The sequence below is a fragment of the Dufourea novaeangliae genome, unplaced genomic scaffold (genome assembly GCF_001272555.1).
Source record: "Dufourea novaeangliae isolate 0120121106 unplaced genomic scaffold, ASM127255v1 scaffold175, whole genome shotgun sequence".
Taxonomy (NCBI): domain Eukaryota; kingdom Metazoa; phylum Arthropoda; class Insecta; order Hymenoptera; family Halictidae; genus Dufourea; species Dufourea novaeangliae.
In genome coordinates, this window is record NW_015374053.1 from 92,360 (window position 1) to 114,028 (window position 21,669).

Here is a 21,669-nt window from a genome sequence, read left to right on the forward strand (position 1 = left end):
AATGGTAGACATGTACAATCACATAATAGTCTATGCCCAAAGTCGATGAAACTATTGTTTCATTATAGTATTAAGGCTCCAAGTACATAATACGCATACTTATTACACCTAGTAACTCTTTGAAATATCTACAGAAAGAAAAGTACGACAATATCAGCGATTGCTCACCGTATCTCAATGCTAATTGCAAACTGTTCACTATCGAAAAGTTTCTCTACATGGAATCTGAATCGAGGAGGAGGACGCTTCAAAGAGTTAACTGGAACTGTAAGCTTAAATAAAGGCACATGTACACGATGTCTACACAGTCTTTAAAGAATATTCCGACAAAAATCAACGGAGCTGTTTCTTTTCCATTTAATTTAGAAGCCGAAATGATTGCACAACATTCTACATAATATTAAATGATCCACAGTAACAAATTCTAGAATGACTTTCCTCTAGACTCATCGCGGCTCTTTCGTTGCTCAATTGGAGCCACGGAACTTGATCGAGTATCGTTCAAACTCAACGCGCTGTGCCTCCTCGGTTTTGGTATCGGATTAATGTCGTCAACAATCTCCGCCACCTGTTTAATGGGTTCGGATATGTGAAGTTCGATCACTTTCACCGGTTTCCTAGGGGCCACCACAGGAACCGGTGAATCGTTTAGTCTCACAACGTGAATGTCTTTTTGTTCTCTAGGGAATTCTTTAAATTCTATCTTAACCGCGTCTGCTTTGTCATTGTCGACCATATTCTGGAAGAAGTGCCTACGATTCGCTTGAATCGACTGTCTGGTATTCCCATGCGGATCGTCGTTCGTGTCCTCCGTTGATTCTCTGGAAGCATCTCTCGCCTCGAGGGCCTTGATTTGCCTCTCGATCTTCTCGATTTCATCTTTCACCGAGAAACTGTCGCTCCTAGATAACGAACCGGAAGAGCTCTTTCGTCTTAGGCAAACTTCGTCTAGTTCCGATGGCGATACTTCGTTGACTTCCTTGATAATCTCTACATTCTCTTGGGAACTTCGGCGATACTCAACTTGAACATCTTCTTCCGTCTTCTTCGTGGGTTCCTTGGATTCTGTTACGTTCGGCTTCTCTTGATCTTCCATTGTAGAGCCCCTTAATTCAGTCTGTTCTATCTTCACGGTATTTTCACCCCCACGATTCACTTCGAGGCACGATTTTTCTGTTTCTTCTGCGTGATTTCCCGCAGTTTGCACGGGAGTATCCCTTACCGTTGTTTCTTCTGTCGGTGGAATTGCATCCGTAGTAGACTCTGCAGACTTTTTTCCTTTCGTTTCATCGACTTCGTTGTCCAAATCTTTACTCTTCTTTGTCATCTGGTCGATGTTCTCGGTAACTCTCACTATGTCGATCGGTTCCACTATCTGAAGTTCTATGTTAGGTGCTTCGGTGGTCTTCTACGAAAAGACGACGCAGTTAATGAACAAACAATCCGTTCAAGAAGTTAAGAAACGTTCACTTTGCTAGATGAAGAAAGCAGCCGTTCTCGTGTTCTTCAGACTTACCTCGCTAACCTCTATTTTTTCCACTCGACGAGGTGGCTGCGGTGCTCTCCGTTTTTTCCGACCGTACGAACTCATCGTACTTCCAACGGAGATGCAGCTGTTTATCGAGAGATTGGACTTCCTAACAGCGTCTTGGGTGAACCTTTTGAAGACATAGTCCTCGGGAACATTTTCATTCTCGTCACAGAACGCCGCGTCTCCCGATCGACTCGCCTCCTCTTCCGACTCTAGCGTAATCGCGTTCGCTCTTTGCGACGATCTGTTACCAAATCTTCGCCTGAAATAAAATCGAATTTCCGTATGCTCCGAAACTGTATCAACTTGAGAAGGCGCGTACAGCCGTTCGAAATCGCAATCGCTTACAAAGGGGGAATGGGCGTTTTCTCCTGTGTTTTCTCGCGAAGAGTTACATCTCCGTTCTCCTTTGAGGATTTGTCCTCGAAGTTCAACGGCGGAATCTTGTCTGTTGGCTTGGGGCTTATTTGGCCAAATCTGATTGAAAGATTAACATTAATCTTAACTACTGAAAGCAGACTACCTAAAGGATTACGTACCATTAAGCTATTGAATAAGATGGAAAGTTAAAAATGTTGTTTGTATATGCAGAATTATTGTTTATTAAAAATTCAACAATTCAAAAAAATTGTTTAATTTTCTCTCTTATTCAACAGCTCAAAGTATATAACCCCTTACCGCTAAATCTACCACGACCGGTCAAATGACCGGTTTTGCCGTTCTAATTCCTATCTCTTCGAAGAGTTCGGTAAGTTTAGTGTTAAGACTAAAATTCGCGCACCTTCTTGCCGGTGGTTTCGGGGTGAGCTCACCCATGATGGACGTGGTCGTGTCCTGTGGCACACCGTCGTACATCCTCGCAGGATCACCGTTCACGGTTAAACTCGAGCTGTATCTCGACGAATTGTCCAAAGTGTACTTTCTTCTTCTGGTTAACGTGCTGAGAGCTTCGTCGAACTCTTGTTGGTCCCTTGTAGGTCGGGGAGGAGCCATTGGTTTCGTGGAAGGCTCCCTTTTATAGGTTGACGAGACTGTTATTTAAAAGAAAGACCAAAGCAAACCGATAATTTTCGACCCATTCAGCCAAACTTCTAGTTCATTTATCAATGAATTTTCCAAACATAGCTACCGGTAGTGATTGTAGACCTTTTCTCCTGCGGTTCCGCTTTCTCCTCCTTCCGTTTCCCAAACAGCCCGTTCCTGAAAACAACACGATCGAAGTTATCAGACAGAGAAGAAGGAATGAATTAACGAGTTCGCTGCGCGTCAGATGATAATAATTGTGCCAGTCGGCTTGCGTTCGAGCGTGTTAACGGATCTGTGTCACGTTTATACGCTGACAAGGTGATGAGACTCTGCTCGTTTACATTGCGCTCTTAACCCTGCAATCCTCTGCAATTCGTGTTTGGTAGGAGTACGACAACGCTATTTATCCTACCTAATTATTCCGACTGACGGTCGCGTAAATATTATTAACTCACAAGCAATAACGTACGCACTATCCGCGTGTGATACGTAATTGTACACAACCAAAATTGAACGAAGCATCGATTCGTCGGAATTAATCGCGCGTACAGGACCGTTTGCTCGGAGCAAAGGTCTTCCAGCTTCGATCATCCATGATCCAATTTGCATTCGAACATCTGTCGGCCGCGTATCGAACGGGAACAGAGGTCTTCGCGGAGCCAAAAGTCTCGGAGACAACATATTAATCAACGTCTCAAATTTACAAGTTGTCGAGGTAACGGATAAGAAACGGAACAGTGAATACGGATGACGCGTGGTGGTCAGGCCTTCCATATGTATGTAGAGATCGACTGACATCAGGAGTAATCATTTTCTTATTTTATCCGAGCTACGTTGCACAAGCAAGCAAACAGATCTATGACGACGACAGAGTGGCGTCGATTACGCCCGAAAGCCCGTCACTGTTGTTCGGTGATTTCCACACGCGGATATTCTCGCCGGACGATACCATTCACGCAATCTGAATCTCTCCACGGATAAATCCTGACACGGAACAAAGGCTAACAAATGGGAGACGGTTTGACAAATTATTGCGCTGCGAATCGGCCGGGGACAAAGTTGCTTCACGGTTCGTTTCCGAAGATAAACTTCGGGGACTGATTCACGACTGGAAAAACGAGATCGAGTATCTTCGGTGCCATGGAGTACGGAAAGATTACGGAGTTTCGTCGAGTGATTACGATTTTTGAAATATACTTTCTGTTCGAGACACGTTGGTCCTCCATATGGTGTACAATTTAGTCTTTTGTTTTATTGAAACAATAGAAACAAAACAGGAATGTTTTTCATTACATTAGTTTTAGTACCTAATTTACCAATTTTCGGGTATAATACACTCCGTAAACAATTATACTCGATTATTCTGAGGAACCTTCATGAAAACAAAAAGTAGTGTATGTATCACAGTAAAAGCGTGAAGTCAATGTCATTTACGTACAATTTTAGTAGAAGTATGAACCGAATATAACCCAGCCAGCACATGACGCCTCGAAAACGCCCATTTTACGGCTACTTTAGGTCTAAGACGTCTTTAAGGCGTCATCTGTTATCTGGGTAAGAATGTATACTAATTCTAGTAAATGTATTTATTTACTAGATAATATTATAAACTTCGTTCCTTGTGAATACATTTACTAACCCGATTAGTAAAGACATACATCGACTAGGAAATGTATACATTCACTGAATTAACGCTTTTACTGTAACATATACATTTATACATATACCTATTTGCCGAAGTTAATTTCGACGAACAATCAGACCGTAACTCTTTCCTCCCAATGAAAATACGCACGAAGTCGGCGTTTCGTCGTCCGTTAAAGACAATTTCACCGAGAAAAGCAAAGGAAAAATTTGCTCGAAGATATCTAGACAATAGGATGAACGTTGTTTAGATCAAACATAGAAGTTTGCTTAGCGATAGTAATGTCGATCGTAATCGTTTCCGTACAGTTAACTACCGTAATCGTCCGTGTCTGCTCGGTAAATGATCGATAGCTTGGCATACAACAGAAGCAAACGGACTCATCGGAGCTTCGGTGGTTCAGCAGACTATGTATCAACGGATAATTTTATACGGTCTTGTGACGCATCTTTCGATCGACCTTTCGTACAGAAATTAACAAACGATGATCCACGAAATCGAATTGATATATGTATGTACAGGAAGTGGTATAATACAAGAAAATTTCAAGCTGATTTCTGATCGAGTAATTACAACACGTAGAAAAGGCTGAACAAGAACGTTGCTTCAAATAGAAATCGCGCACAGGCGTTTTGGACGAAACTCGAGCTGACGTCGATCGTTTGGTACGTTAGGTTCTACGTTATTTGTGTAGCTTGGATGACGGCCAGACGCAGGTACCATAGTCTCAGACACGATTCACGTGTGCGGTTTAACTCTTACTGGGTAAGTTCAAGTTCAACAAACTTGTATTCTTCCCGATTTACTTTCGAATCTAGCGCGTATCTGCTTCCTTCAAACATCTCCTTCGATACGACCTCTGTTCGGCGCAACGATATACATCTACAATACAAAAACTTCCTACAAGATCCAGAAATGTTTCCGATACGGTATAATAATGTAGGGTGAACGCACCAATAAATGAACAGTTAAGAGATTTCGTAACAATTATAGTCAAACTTTAAATGATAATGATATCAATAAATATTCTGCACATGAAAATTAAATTTTTTTATAACGTATAGATTTAAATTTGTAAAGTTGGGAAGAATGTATTTAATTGAATTACAAAGACAAAAATATAGATTTCACCAGTGATTTGAATATGAGACAAGGAATTGAAAACAAAATCAATATTTAATTCGTTAATTTCTGTGTATAATGTTCATTCACTGGTACATGTCACTTACTGTAGTCTATCCACCCTATATATTTTCAAACGACCCCACCCTCAGGTTCAAATGTTTGGTTATTCCGCGCGATACACAATATCGAACATTTTACCAGGTGGATTTGATGGAGAAACTGTTGGACCTCTTCTTTCTGCTTCTCCCGAAAGTCCAGAACTTGTGTTTCGTGTCTTTCGTTTTCCCGTCTCGGTACATGGGCGGCTGCATATTGGTGATCTCTTCGTTGAACGGATTCAAATGTTCCGGATAGTCGTTGCTGGACACGCTGGAACATCTGGATCGCGACATGATTCACTTCTATTCAGTTTCCTTTGCAAGCTTTCGGAGAACGTTATCACGGAAACGGCGTGAAATTGTCGCGCGACGCCTTCGTCGACGGGGGGTTCACCGATCTCTCTGGTGATGATCCTCTTGGCGACTGGTTCCGAGCTGAAAATAGAGAAACAATCTCAGTTATTCTTCTCGTCAACAAAACAACTACTGAAAAAAAATCGGATTCCTTCACGGGCAAACTTGGATGGGAACGGAGTACACATACAGGGTGTCCCAAAATAGGTTAGATTACCGGAAATGAGGTATTCCTGGGCTGATTTGAAACAACTTTAGTCTTAGCGAAAATGTTATTCGAGGCTTTGTTAACATTTTCGATATGGAAAAACTTACTTCAAATCATTCCAGGAATCCCTCATGTCCGGGAGTCGAAGCTATCTTGGAACACCCTGTAATTGCAAGAGACGATAGAAAAATACTAGTGTGTCAGTGTTTTTGCTTTCTCCTCTGTTGTCTCCATTCTTGTCGTACTCGACGACGTTTAGCTTTAATGAATAATTATACACGTATAGAACGTGAGTAATTTAATCTAGTAGCCGCATCGAAAGCATCGACCATCTAGGAATTAAAGTCCAGATTTATTTTTAACGTGTTACGCAAACTTCATTCCGTCGAAGTCGACGCTCATAGGGGAAGTTAAGGCCCGTCTAGGAAGTTGTGATAAACAACGAAAGGTCAGTTAACATTTATCCCTTTCGTTACGGTGTGTTTATCGTGCAAATTCTCCTGAGATCGTCGAGAGATCTACGAGGCAGTAACAGAAGAACGGTAGTTAATCCTTTCATTCCCAAACTATTAAAAAATTACCAAAGAAATATTATACTGTATTTTTGTGTATATTAGACGGCATATAAATGATTCGCAAGAACATTTTAATATTTTGACACCGTTTAACGTCATTTTTCATTCGTTGCCAATTGACAAATTTTTTACTTTTAACACAATTATATATAATAATTCTCATTGTAACAACATATTATATGCAAAATTTAATATTCCCCCATCCCCCTTTTCCGTTCGTGCCACGCAGATGGAATATCGACTGAAGATGGATAAGGGAGAAACGTTTCGAAGTGAACTGCGCTATAATTGTACCGTACGGTCACGTTATTCACCAATTGTCGAGGTTCTAATCGAACGACCCGCGCGCGATTCGTCCAATTTACCATCATTGCGTACCAATATGGTTGCAAAACGAGAATCGGGGACCTCGGGTTAATCCGTTAAGCTCGGAAACGACGAGTACCACCCGGTTAACCCGATCGAGATGAAAACACGAAAATAAACGTATGTACACTGTTTGTTGGTCTTCGCCAATCGTCAGCTTCGTTTAACCCGCTCACTGCATTCTTTTTGTTTCGTACAATCAATAAACAATATTCATTTTAAGACTATTTAACACATTTTTGGAAATATTTTTATTTTTATAAACAATGTTTTAGTACACCGTTGCACTCTTCGATGACTTACTGTATTGCCATTTGCCTCCACTTTCCTTCTACAGTACCCGTAATTGTAACACATCGACTTGTAGATACACTATACGCGCGATAATAAATATTTATAATGTTCTTCGACAAATTTCATTCACCTTGTTCTGTGCTATTTAAAGGAACTCGTTAGTCTATGCAATTGTTTATTAGCATAAACGCGCGCAGTCCACACGTCGGTTTCTTTGAACTAATTATAATTTCTGATCAGATTGGCATCCTCGCTTTTCTACTGCTCCGCTTGTACGAACGAAAAAAATCCTCGGGGATAATTAACCGTGCCACATGTTCGCCAAGCGAAAACAACAGCCGTGTAACAGAAACCGCGAATTACTGTCGCCGTCGCAAATGTTGTTGTTCGTCCAATGATGGCTGGACCGAGGATTTCAGATGAAAATACGACACGCATCCCCCGCGAGGCGAAGGTATCACGCGGTTACGAGGAACGACTAACGAACGCAATTAGTTCAATTAGCTCATTGCACTCGCAGTTCGTTTCTGATCTGGCGGCTCGTCGATCGAGACGCTAGCGCTCGGAATCGCTGGTCTCCTCGGCGGAACAATCCTCGGTAATTACAAATATACACATATTCACTTTGCCTTCCTTAGTTAAAATGTCTTATCTAACAAATTATCATTCTTCAAGATTTTTCCAAATATTTGGAGCTACATGCGTACTTTTCACTTTTTAATTTAAACCCTTGTGTAGGCAACCAAAATATTCACGGTTATTGAGCAATTGGACTACTTCTATTCTGACAGATTAGGTAAACACAGATACTGTTACTTTCATAGTTTTCCCTTCCAATAATATACAAAGTGCTGTTTTAGACAAGAACATAAAAAATTGTGAAAGGAAATTTAGAGTAAATTAAGTTGGAATGCCCTGCGTATTTTGTAGGCTTAGATAATAAATTTGCCAATCTCCACCGCGCGCAGCATAAATCCGATAAAGATCACGGTAACAGCACGCGTCTGTCTTTCGCGACTTAGTCGTACCGATTTGATATCGAGATGCTTTTCGCGGTCGTATTAACGGCCGTTTATCCGACCGTTTAATTCGACGTCGTTTCGAGTGTTCCCCCGTTTAAACGGTGGAAGGACAATTTAGACAAAGTCAAGTTAATTTCGCAGGATAATTTCCATCGAGAACCCCGTTAACTCGACGACGACTCACCCCTCTCCTACCTGCTTCTCAATTATTTTCGTACACTTGAACATATATCGTGTCTAACGAAACAAATAGAAAAAGAAACGAAAATATAGGTTTCTCCTTTTTCTATTCTTAGGACACACGGAAAATCACGATTTCGCGTTTATTACCCATTTCGAAGGCACGAGAAATTCGGTCAGAAGGTTCTAGGCTTCTGGTGTGTTTGCATGAAATCCTTGCACGGAATCTATATACAGGCTAGACATTGACAAAAGGTTGTTCCAGTTACGTGACACGCAAAACTGAAATTCTGGTCGATAAATCTTATCCGTGGTTACCGTACACGCCGTCTTATACCGGCGATCGTTACCACCAGTGTTTGGTCGTTAACTATTATAATTATTACAACCACTCAATTTCTTGTTACTTCGATGAAAAAAAAGAAAGAAATTCAAATCAACATTTGCATTCCGTCTGGAGCGAATTAGTCGAAAGGTGAACAATTTTTCACAATCTCCAACGAGATATACAGATATTGTGCAATCCCGTCCGATCGACCGAGATCCTAAAAATACTTTCGTAAATCCTGTAGCATCCGTGTTTCTGGGTGAAAGCCAGAGAATCGTCACATGGTACTTTGCCCACCACCTAAGTCTCTGTTGTCAACCGGCAAGCGCGGTTTTTCTTTCGTTTTCCACGCTCTGTTCGATCGTCGCGTCGTACAGTGATCCAGAATCAAAATTTAACTGAAAAAAAAACACGTAATATTTTAGGAAAATATTATTATCGATACTTCCATGATTAATAATACAGTAAACGACAGTTTTTCTGGAAGATAAAAGAAATTCTGTTTTGGACCGGTTGGAGCTGGTAAATTTTGATTTTGAACCACTGTTTTCGAGCTTCACAAAATTCTCCGCGCAATGTCCATGGAATATCTAACTTATACAAGGTGTCCCTCAAAAAGACAGAAACCGAAACTCGATAGCGTCGAACAGGTAATTCTCTCGGTATTTCAATGACAAGGAAACACAATAGAAGAACCATCGGCGACGTTCGTTATTAATGATATAAAATCGAGAAGCAGTTTAGACATTGAATCACCGTGAATGAACGTGGTTTCTTTTGAGTTTCAACGAGAACATCGGCGAGAAAATGCGTTCTGGGGTGTTGTAATCGACAAAGATAATCGTGAAATTCCGTTCAACCGTTCCCTCGTTACACGACTGACTCTTTAGCACCTTTAGTATGTATATCTCTCTGACACGCTTCGTCCGTTTCCCAGGTGATACGTATTGCTTCCATTGTTGGAAAGCTGAGGCGTGCTAACTCCCGCCACAAGGAGAAGATCTCTTCCTGGGAAATATATGTATATGTATCCTTTCGCGCACGTTGCGTCAGAAGCATAGACGGAACACGAGTATAATTTATTACGCACACCTTCGTCTCTTCTCCGGTTGATTTCAATATCTGAAACACCGTTCCCTGATAGCTATACTACGCTGTACGATACGAGACGGTTCTGGGTACCAGCGTGTGGCTCGTCAACGATCCCTTCGTCCCTTCTTTTCACGGTCCTCCAAGAAAGACGACTTTGCAACTGCGGTTCTTTTGCTCGACGGATGGTTCACGGTCCGTTCGTGTTCGACGGTAATTGTGGAAGTATCGATTGGAACTTCCGTGTATTACTCAGAGAAGTCACAATCGTAAAATCTACGAGCACACTTATATCCTTAAGCGAGTTCCTTGCGGCGGCGGTTATTTCGCGGCAACTCGTGCCACGACAGCTCGAGTCACGGATGCCAGAGATTCTCAACTGTGGAAAACTGTTTTTTTTTTATTTTGTTATTGCCAGCCGCCGCTTTTGGAAAGTCACGATATCGCCAATTCCCCTTTCGTTTTCAGCGTGAAGCAAATATACACAAGACTGCGCAACCATTCTATTCTCTTCTCTTTTTCTCAACGGTCGTTTGAATAGAACACGATCGGTATGAGTAAAAATAAAAGCAAAGAAAAAGAAAAATGAGCGAATACTCTCTCTCTCTCTCTCTCTGGTGGGATCTTCTGTCCTCGCGAATGAGAACCTTCGTCACGTGTAAAAATAGAAACTCAACAGTTCTCTTCAACGGGGGTCTCGATCGACATAGAATTCCCAAACGATTCCCTCGAAAGTGTTTGTGTGTTCATCGCGCGAAACGGCTTGTCGTGAAATATATTTTCGATCCTAAAACCAAAAAGACGACCAACTCGATGACTAACACGGTCAGTTTCCAAAGAAACGTCTTATCTTAATTCGGTGAATTTCCTTGAGAATTACCGATGATAAGAGCAAGTATACAATACTAGCATGTCCATGTCAAACTTCAGCTTCTTTATTGACAATCGCTTCGAACGCTCTATCTTCTTGTCAACCTTAGATCATCATCCCCCTGTTGCACGATCTACTGTCTCGTTCTCAAATAGTATACAGGATATATTTACGAACTGCAAGAAAACAGAAGAAACGTAAGCAATCGTGGGTTTGTTTTTCCCAGATAAGATGTGTCCAACGATCATCGTCATCGCAAATACTGATCGCGAGGACACGTTCGGTGTCCACTTCCGGTAGCCATGTAATCGTAAAAACGCGACGATAATGGCCGCTCGGCGATAAAAATGAGGCGATCGTTTGCGCGATCGTGAACAATAAAGACGCGGAATATAGAGTCCCGGAATCGAGTTGTAAAGGTCATAAGATCGCGAGTGGAGCCGAAACATCGTGTCCGGTTAAATTATACGCGTCATGTAGGTCAGTGAATCCCAGCTCGAAATTATCGTGGACGAGTTACTGCGCTATATGCCGTGCTGGTCACGTACTCTGCTTGGCCACGAAAAAGATACGGTTAAGAACCTCCTCGGTCAGTCTTCGTTTATTCGGCCCTGATTGCCTCGAATCGTTCCCAACTTAAATTGTTCAGTGTGGATCCCCCCCCCCCTTTCTCGTGTCAGTGTCAAGTCGTTCACAAGAATCACCAAAGTTTTCGCCAGTTCACTTCTGTTTTCTTGCTACCGTACTTTCTACATGTCTAATGAATATAAAATCGAATTGAATATTAAGTATATTTGTATTTAATGTTAAACCAGTAAATAATGTATGTAATAAAACGTAGTACACCTAATTCTGTTCTTACACGAATACATGTGGTGTTTGTATCGACAACTATACGATATATTCACGGTGAATTGTAACCGAAACGTTAACCTATCAGGCGAAAAAGAAAAAAAATCCCTCGACGCGTGTCACTTTTATTTTCTTTCCGTAAGCTTCTGCACGGAATGGTTCACACTCCCTGTCCGTTATTCAAGCGACTTTCGAGATGCCATCGACCACACGCGGAAACACATACGATTTACGTGTGTATGTACCGGCATAAGAGCGAACGACGCCCACGATAAGCGCGACACTTTTTTTTATCGCTGATACCTATATGGCCATTTAGGTGAATGCGGTTGGAACGTGGCGAACGACACCTTCGATCGTGTTTCTCATCGTCGAACGACAATGAAATTCCTACGGGGGTCTTTCACTTCATTGATTCCCGCCGAGTTACACGCTTCTTGTCTTTACACTATTCGCCTGTGTGTACATATTTACAGTCCTGCATCGCGGTCCTCTTCGCGACAACGTTTGATGAGAAGAATTATTATTGTCGAATCCAGAACGACGAAACTGTCACTCTGGGACACGCAACGTTATCAGGTCACGATCGTTTTCGATCGATTACGAATATCTAGCCGATCTCAGAACCCACCCCAACGACCGTGAAAACTGTACAGCGATTCTCAATGATTCTCCATTATTACATATGGCCCTGCGAAAATTTTCCGTTCGTGAACTATATAGTTGCATGAGTTATCTTTCTGGAATTGGGCACAAAAATGTCTTCGCTCTATTACTTAAATCTCTACTTAATATTATTATCATTACGGGTTCCATTTGTTAGCTTTCAAATCGAATAAATTATCGATCCACCCTATCAAAGATTTTACCGGCACTGGAATAATTCTAGACAATCTCTGTATAGTGACGATTTATCGAGAATCACTGAGACACCGATCGGACGAATCTTTCGGGGTTTTCACTATTTAAAAAATCACCGGACACCTCTTCCAGGGTTCATACACCGATATTATACAAAAGATATCATCACTGTTGTAAGCCACTTACGTAAGTTTCTCCTGGATGACAAGTAGTACAGGTATGTAAAAACAGGTGAGAGGGGGAAGCGTGTTCGATCCGTCAAAATCTTAATCGACGTTGATCCAGGCGCACGATTTGTTGGTGTACACTGGTGAACACGACACTAACCGGAGAACAGAAGGTGAAACACAAATGACACAAGGGATCCAGCGTACGACATTCTTCGAAAGAAACACGAGACGCGTCACCGCGACGACGTTCGCCGGTCGACTGTGGCGAGTCGCGTACGCGATCGGACTCTTTCGACAAACTTCGTGCACGTTCGAACCACGCGGCAAACTTTGCGCCTTACGGGGCAACTCGCACTACACGCGACCGATTGGTCAAGAATCTCGACTCGAGGATCACCCGCACGGCGGAAACTTTAAATACAAACTGATGGAACGTGTGCGCGGGGTGTTCACGCGCATACAGATTTTTAATTTACAGTACGGAGAATTAAACTAGATGTGTACTTTCTTATGCACACTATCGGGCTTCTCGTGAACTAAATACACAAAAAAAGAAAAAAACTTACAAAAAAAAAATCCTTAAATATTTACAAGGAATGCCCCGCAATGAATGAAACTTACAAATCGTTCGTTGCTACACTCGCTTGTTTGTGTACGCTGACTAATGCTAATTGAATGCGCACACGTTTGCTGATGCAAGTTTAATATTTACCGTGGGCGTTAGTGGAACGTGCATAGAAAGTTGTAAGAGAAAAAATCCAGTCTCCGACGGGACAAAGATCGTCTGTTGTGTTTGTGTATTTCTTCGCTCTCCTAATCTATACGATAGGAAGTCTATCGATTTCGATAAATTATTTAATAGAATGTGTAAGTCCATGCAAGGCCGAGAAACGGAGCACTTAGTTGTCCGAAGACGACAGTGAATAGAGTCTTCGTGATTATCTTCGACGCGCAATAGACACCTCGAAAGCAAAAAATTAGAATTCAATAGGGTCTTTTTGGATTCACGTAGCACAGCTCGATTTATTATTCAACGATCGTGGAAGTAATTCACGTCTGCGAGCTAAATTAGTCCAACGAGTCAGAGTCGTGGCTAAATTTATTTCAAATGAAAATAAGAGATGATTCTATTTAAAAATAAAAAAATATTATCGATTCATTTGAACTAGTAACGTTTTCAAATAAAGAATTATTTTGTTATTCTTTCATTTCAAATCTGACAAAAGAAATAATGCTCAAAATAATATGCAACGAAAAGATTTTATTTTAAGAAATCTTTGCATCAATATACCTTAAGCAGAACCCACTCTTCAAAAAGCTTTTGCTTGGGTCCATCTAATATTGTTGCGAACGAAAATAATCGTTCCACTGGTGTAAAAAATAAAAGAGGCGTGTTACTCATCAGAAAAATGTCAATTAACCAAACTCCAACCTCGTTACGTGATGTAATTCGCAGAAAAATAAAATAACATGTTATTTGAAATAATATTGTCATTTCAGAAGTGCCCAGAATTCAGAAGACCCCATCTGGTCAGAGTGTCTTTAAAGCGCGAGATTTTTGTTATTCAGCGTTATTCCGTCGCCGTGTTAATTATAAGCGGTTGCTGGCATATATTTTCGACCGACATCGACCGTCAATCGCAATGCCAGTATCGATTACGGGAGGAACGAAGGAGCGCGAGTTAATCTGTTCCAGTCAACGATTATCTCGCGAATGAATAAGGAAAAAAAAAGAGGTAAGAAAGTATGGCCACAGCAACAAACACGATAACGCGTTCCACTAAGCGACTACCGAGACGATTATTTCGATCGATGACGATGACGCGACTTCGCGAATTTTGCATAATGAATGCAAAGTTTTCTTTATCGCGTTCTCGAATTTCCATACAAGAGCGTTACCTCGGCAGAAAAAGTTTCCTCACAAGCGACGCCTAACTTTCCAAAAAAAAAGAATCAACTCTTCTTTCTCCTGTTCCTTTCTTTTCCTTTCTTTAGCTACATCTTCGTCTCGCCGAAATGATTTTGGAAAGTAACGATCGGCCGACGATGACGGCGCGTCGTCATAATTATTTTTAATCGACGATTCACCACGAACGAAGAAGGAAGAATACAACTCCCAACTTACGATTTCTACACGTCGGGTACAAGTTTTATTCCTACGCTTTATCTCGATAGAATTCTCCGCCGATCGTATCTAATAAAACTGATAAGATAGGTGTTATCGACCTGCGTTTGCTCTCACTGGCATAATGTTTACGATAACTAGATTGCAGATAAATAGTAACAAGTCGCGAAAAAATGTATTACGCAATCCCATCGAGAAAATATCACGATAAACGGGGATTCGTAGTTACCAGTTGGAAATCGCCTTTAAACTTATACGTGTTCCTTCTGAATAGAGGTACTTACAGCTTCTGTGTCGCCGAATACGTAGGCACAGTAAAACGAATTTGCGCATGCCGAACCACTGACCCTGAGACCCGAAGAGGGCGCAGAAGGAACCATGAATCTGTTGAAATCATTCAGACTTTATTATAGTATAATTCGTGCATTGTACGCGTGAATAATGGAAGATACCTTTCAACAGTATACGACCCAATGAAATCGTCGATTGAAAGTAATTATGAAATGATCGCGATGCGGAATCATATAGAAAGTTCATTGTACAGGAACCCTTTATGGTACTAACGTGGGAATCGACCTAATAACGTGTTGACAAATTTAATCGATGCCGTTTGTCCGTCCTCTATCCTTCGTCCTTCGTCCAATTTCCCTACTTCGTCAAGTAGAATCATTTCCTGCCGTTGGATGTTGGCATTTCAAGGTCATCTTCAGTTTTTCTCAGATGTTTATGGCACGATCTAGGACAAATAACGGTTATCGTCAATCTTTTACATGATTTTCCAGCAAACATTAATGATCACACTCCGAACTAGAAGGAAGGCATTTCAGAAGTATTTAAACAGATTATGACAACGACCAACGAATTCGATCCACCATCGCAACGTATCTCTTGCGAACCCTCTTTGAAATTGAATTACCATGTATCGCGAACCATCTTAATGGAACAATTCGCGAAGCGACCTATTTGCATCGTCTTGACTCAAGTGCATACAGCTGCACCGATGCACAATTTCTCCTGTCGTCGAAGACATAGACCGTGTCAAGGCGAGTTTCAGAAAACGAAGCCGAGCTTTCAGGCAACGTTAAACCGTTCTAAATGAGCTGGCTAACGTTGCTAATTAAGGCGACACGGTGTTCACAGCGAGCGCGTACAGATTCTGTTATAACATCTAAACACTTTAAAGAAGCGAAAAGAGAATTCTTTAACTAAACACCGCGTCGCAGCACATAGTTAATGAAGCGATTACAGACAGGAAATAATGTTATTCCTTTAGACTTAGACTTATTAACTCACAGTGCGAGAAATGCAATCGCCTCGGAACCAATCAGATATTTAACGAAGAGGAAAATCAATTATAAATAGCCTGAACTATTCGTACTGTATAGTGTTCGTCGAACGCTTTGTACGAAAAAATTTTTCAAGAGAGTATACAGCCAAAAGATGTTACACTTGATGAATCTACGTGATCAGATTTACGCTTTCATCTCTGGTACCGGAAATTCGAAAAGAACATCATTTAGTTTACTTATTTACAATGTCCAAAAATTTGGACATGTTTCACTCATGATAGGTATGAAAATTCATAATAACAGAGAAAAAGTACCCACTATACGCTCGTGGGATGAAAATACCGAACACGTGGATGCATGATAATGGACGCATGAAATGCGACAATGATGTTGCTCGCAGTGCAGTAATTGTTATGTAACACCGGCAGAAATCGAGACCCGACTTCTCCATGCACGAATACGTGACTCTGTCGACACGTACGAACGACTGAGTATGCAAATTTAACTGCAGGAAGATCCGTTTGTTAAACGTTCCGAAGGCCTCGCACTATCCTACGCAAATTTTTTAACCGCCGCGGCTCGAGCACCTAGAAAAATGCAGCTTTAACTGGAAACGTGGATCACAGCTCATCGTAGCAAATTAATACACTTATTCTTTGAAACTTACCATGTATAGAAAGCATGTCATAAAATGAAGAATTGTCTTGGCCACTTGAATGATTACTATAGTTATTTCCTTTAATTCCTATGTACGTATATTACTAATAAAAATATAAATAAATTATGCTTTAATATCAAACAATTGTTTTCTATGCCATGTGAGTCTCCACAATGTTCACAGTGAACATTTTCTCCTTTCATTCCATCAACGGCTATTCCTAGTTCAAATTTAAATATAACTACGTGATCTCCCTACAGATGTCACTACTACCCAGCATTAACTCAGAGAATCATAATTTGTTAAAATATAAAAAATCTTTGGAAATATTGTAAACATGTATTCTGTAGAGTTTCAGTTCAATTAATTGTACCTCGCACATTTCATTCTTTATGTGTAAAACTGTAATTACTTTTAAGACTTATCCAGTTACAGCCCAAGTTGATCTTGTCTCTGTCTTTTTAGGATACTGTATTTTCAAAGATGTTAAATAAACTGCACGTTACCAACAACATAATTCTAGTAACAGTTTTCCCGAGATTTGCAAACTATCTACATTTTCATTCAAGGAGCAGACCAATTGAAGTCACTGAAAAGTCGAGTAAGCTTCCCCTGACGTCCCAAGAATCACTAAGTGAGATGATAATTTTCTTTTGTGCCGTGGTATCTATATAAAGACTTTATACATGTAAACCTTTATGAAAATCACAGCACTCCAATGGCATCAGATTGTTTGGAACCTTTCTGGATTGATATTACACATTTAAATTGTTATATGTGGCATTTAAAAGGAGTAAGTACGTACATATTTAATTTTACAAAGCGTATTGGTAAATGTGATCAGATAACCGTACAACACCACCTACGGCAAACTCCTCAAGTTTCTAACCAATTAGTACTACATCCTCGTCGCTAGATAGCGGCAAACAGCTTTTTTATTCAATTTGAGTGGCCTGAAAAAGCTCTGATGTATTTGAAACCAAAATCTGACTAGTCTATAAGGATAATATATTAATTTTTTTCTAATAATTTTAAACTTAAGCTCATTCCCTAGTACTATTCCAGAAGAACGAGCGCATTGTGCAAGTATAATATTTCTGTACTTGGGAAATATTACATATGTAATTGTACGTTTATATTTCTTTTTAAGGTCATAGTATTGACATCTCATGGTGAGACTACGGTACTAATTGGCTAATAGCTTGGATCATTTACCGTAGATGACGTTACAGGTAATTTCGACAAATTTATATGTATTTCGGAAACATTTGATTGCACCACGATATTCATATGTTAAATTAGTATTTACAAAGAGGACTCAATTAATTGTTACTTGTATAATAACGTAATAAGAAAGTCGTATTGTTGCTTTGGAACAATCGTCTTAACAGTTTTTCCTTCAAAGGCATTATTTCGATACTTCAACGAAGATGGAAGGATGGATACACGAAAATCTAGCCAAATTCTTAAATTTTAATGTTTCCGGAGAATTAGTGGATTTAGTAAAGTGAGAAAATCAGTCAGAATATAATAAAAGAAATAAATTGCTATTATTTGACCGTGTGTTTTCAGATATATTATGAAAATACGAGATGAAAAAGAGCTAGACGAATACCTAATGTGTCTACTAGATCGCAATGATGTTAAACACATGCAATTTATTGCAGAATTAAAAAAACGACAAGGTTTATAAATTTAATTAATGTAAGATACAGTAATCATTTGTAGTTGTAATAATTTCATTTTTCAGTTTCAGCATGTAACAGTAATCAGGGATATCAAAAATCAAAGGACACAGACATTGAACATGATTATAACACAAACACGAAAATGAAGAAAAGAAACAAGAAACCCAAGAAGGACGAAATATATAAACAGGTACTTTAAAATTCCAATTTAACCTTTTGAATCTTAAAGTGATTAAGTATTATTTCTTTAGCCTCAAGAAAATATTCATACAGAGAAAGTAGAACACAAGAAAACTAAGTATACCAATTTATTATCACAAGAAGGCAAAGACAAGACAGCAATTCTCCTGAAAGGTATTTTCAGAAAGCAGTAATAATAAAGTTGGTAAGAAGCTAATATAGAAACATTGTATTAGGCAGGCACAAATGTAACTGTGAAGCACAGGAACATTCTTTGATTAATAATTGCCTCAACTGCGGTAGAATAGTTTGTACGCAAGAAGGAGCAGGCCCTTGTTTCTTCTGTGGGCAGCTTGTATGTTCTCCAAAAGACCAGATAATCCTTTCTAGCAATAAGAAATCAGCTAATCAATTACTTCATAAGTTAATGAATCAAAAATCTGTTAAAAGTACAGAAGATTCCTTTCAACAAAGAGATAAACTTCTTGAATATGATCGAATTGGGTGTGTATTAATGTAGTACTTCTCATTTTGAAAAAAGACAGTAATTAATTGTATTATGTTGCAGTACACAGGGTACAAAAGTAATTGATGATGAATGTGACTACTATCAGACGAGTAATATTTGGTTACCAGCTAAACAACGAGAACATCTGCAGAAACTTGAAGAAGAAAAAAATGCAAAAAAATATATGTCCCGTTTGAATAAAAAAGTCAATGTAACATTTGACTTTACAGGTAGACAAGTAGTTGAAGAAAAATTAGTGAATGATTATGACGAGTTTAATGAGGAACAGTTTATAGACAATCTTGAATCACTGGGCTTTAATGAATGTAAAAGTTCTAATATATGTCCAGATATAGAATTTGATCGTCCAATTGTAAGAATATTATTAACAAATATAGTACACGCATATATATTCTTAATATTATTACCAGGTAATTAAAATGTATTTTTACAGTATATTGAATCAAACGAGACTAAACCACGTGCGTTGAAAACTACTGTTCCAATCAAAATGAAAACTATTCTTCAAGACAAAGAATACTTAGAGATGTCTGATGCAGGAGTATGTTTGAGCATGCATCAGCCTTATGCATCTTTATTGGTAGCTGGGATAAAAATGTGAGAAATAATACAATGTACCTTTCAAAATATATAAAAGCATAGAATCCCATTTTAATGTTCCATTTATTTCCTTAGGCATGAAGGGCGAGTGTGGTACACTTCGCACAGAGGAAGACTGTGGATCGCTGCAACATCTAAATCCCCAACTACGGACGATATTTTGACTATGGAACACTTCTATCGCTCTTTGAAAGATGGTTAGTACACTTTAATTATTCCAATGTTGTAATTATCCATTATTACCAATAGTTAAATTTTTAGAAAAAATTCAGTTTCCTCAAAGTTATCCAACGAGTTGTTTATTAGGCTGTGTAACGGTAACTGATGTTCTACCTCAAGAAGAATATAGAAACGTTTATCCAAATGGAGAAAGTGATAGCCCATTCGTATTTATTTGTGAAAATTTTCATACATTGCCAATTCAATTTCCTATACAGGGAAAGCATAAGATTTGTAAGTACCATTAGTTATTTCTATTTGTTACACCAATTTTAAGATTCTTAGAATTTTTATTGTTGCTTACAGATAAGTTGGACCAAAAAATACATCAAGCAGCAGTTAAGATATTACAGAAACTGGAAAAGAATACACGTGATTAGCATTTGATACATTTTTAGACTTTATTTTGCTATATAATATGTCATCCTATAAGTAAGTAATGAATATTTATTGTAATGTTAATTGTGATATTAATATTTTATATCTGGAACCTTGAAAAATATTGTTTAAAGTACAACATAATTAAAGAAACATTTTTCTCGTAATGTATATTAAATGTTATTTATTATTTGTACATAATAGAATATATTACAATGTACACATAGTTTGCAATATATTACAGCATACATATATCATTATAAGATTTATATTACACAAATCGCTTACTTTTTCTGCGCGATCAATGAAAAAATATGAGCTGCTTTTTTCTATTATATTTAAAATATCAGACTTCTGTAATGTTAAAAGTAGTTTTTAGTAAAGTCATTCTACGACAAAAGTCTATAAATTTGAAGTACAAAGGGAACATGTTTCATTAGAAATTTTATTGTTCTTTCAAATTTGAAGTTCTATAGTTATACGTGCTTAATGAACGTATTAAAATTTGTTGTTAGCAATAAAACAAATTTTGTACTCATAAACTAATAAAACCTTAAATGTAAAACTATTCATGCACTGAGAAAGCACTCTTCGTGATAAATTCGCCGAAATATGAGTACGTAACTACGTATTGATAACAATATGTAGTGTTATCTAAAGTAAATCTCTAAGTTACACGAAAATTTTGGAAAATCGTGCTTAAATTAATTATCAACGGATCAAATAATGTGCTGGGAATGTATAAACAAATAAAAAAGTATTTTCTACCAATTGTTTTACGGAATAAACAATTATTTGTTACAGCTTTTAAATTGAGAACTTGATTCACATAAATACCAGCGGACATTTTACTTTTAAATGATACTTATATTAATTTGGATACTGTACAGTCTATCAATAATTATACCGTTTAAATTTCTTATGTATAGGTACACGAGTATTGTATTATTAAATATTAAAACAATAAACACACAAATTGATTTGACATGGCAAATTAGTGTTTTTCTTTTTATATTCGCAATATACAGCTTTCAATCGAGCTCCTTCAGATTTTATGATCAACATTACATATATAGATTGGTACGTAAAGAATGATTTTAAATACTGTCTCTAATGAAATAACAGTATACACTTTTCCATGATTGTTTAATAATCAAATAATACGACCACTATTAATATCCTGCTACTTTTTAATAATACCAAAATTAATAGGAAAGGAAGATGATATAAAATTCTATTAAATTTCCGAAAAAAAGAAAGAGAAACCATAACGACTTACATGAACTTACAAAGTGTATATGTATATCATAACATTACAGACTAAGAATGTTTCATTCTAAATAACATTCCAATATATTCAATATACGTTTTTCTCTAAAATCGAAATTTTTCTGAGTTCTTAATAATG

At 38.6% G+C, this 21,669-nt stretch overlaps 2 protein-coding genes across 5 annotated transcripts; one reads left to right on the plus strand and one right to left on the minus strand.

The window, feature by feature from the left end:
• Nucleotides 1-424: 424 nt before the first annotated feature.
• LOC107189930 lies at nucleotides 425-15,050 on the minus strand. 3 transcript variants are annotated; one of them, XM_015578622.1, is made up of 7 exons: nucleotides 15,005-15,050; nucleotides 5,526-5,860; nucleotides 2,661-2,731; nucleotides 2,313-2,562; nucleotides 1,880-2,008; nucleotides 1,517-1,793; nucleotides 425-1,408 (listed from the first exon to the last, which is right to left on the minus strand). In XM_015578622.1, the coding sequence occupies exons 2-7, from the start codon at nucleotides 5,717-5,719 to the stop codon at nucleotides 425-427; spliced, it is 1,905 nt and encodes a 634-aa protein (XP_015434108.1). In that variant the 5' UTR covers nucleotides 5,720-5,860; nucleotides 15,005-15,050. The 3 variants fall into 3 exon arrangements, with proteins under 3 accessions (XP_015434108.1, XP_015434107.1, XP_015434110.1); XM_015578621.1 differs by lacking the exon at nucleotides 15,005-15,050 and adding an exon at nucleotides 12,612-12,842; XM_015578624.1 differs by lacking the exon at nucleotides 15,005-15,050 and adding an exon at nucleotides 6,095-6,109.
• A 2,831-nt stretch (nucleotides 15,051-17,881) lies between these two features.
• LOC107189915 (activating signal cointegrator 1) lies at nucleotides 17,882-20,366 on the plus strand. Of its 2 annotated transcripts, none has more exons than XM_015578600.1 (10): nucleotides 17,882-17,899; nucleotides 18,240-18,352; nucleotides 18,418-18,545; nucleotides 18,607-18,709; nucleotides 18,772-19,039; nucleotides 19,104-19,416; nucleotides 19,498-19,661; nucleotides 19,740-19,861; nucleotides 19,926-20,117; nucleotides 20,190-20,366. In XM_015578600.1, the coding sequence occupies exons 2-10, from the start codon at nucleotides 18,247-18,249 to the stop codon at nucleotides 20,261-20,263; spliced, it is 1,470 nt and encodes a 489-aa protein (XP_015434086.1). In that variant the 5' UTR covers nucleotides 17,882-17,899; nucleotides 18,240-18,246; the 3' UTR covers nucleotides 20,264-20,366. The 2 variants fall into 2 exon arrangements, with proteins under 2 accessions (XP_015434086.1, XP_015434085.1); XM_015578599.1 differs by lacking the exon at nucleotides 17,882-17,899 and adding an exon at nucleotides 17,954-18,174.
• The last annotated feature ends 1,303 nt before the right edge of the window (nucleotides 20,367-21,669 follow it).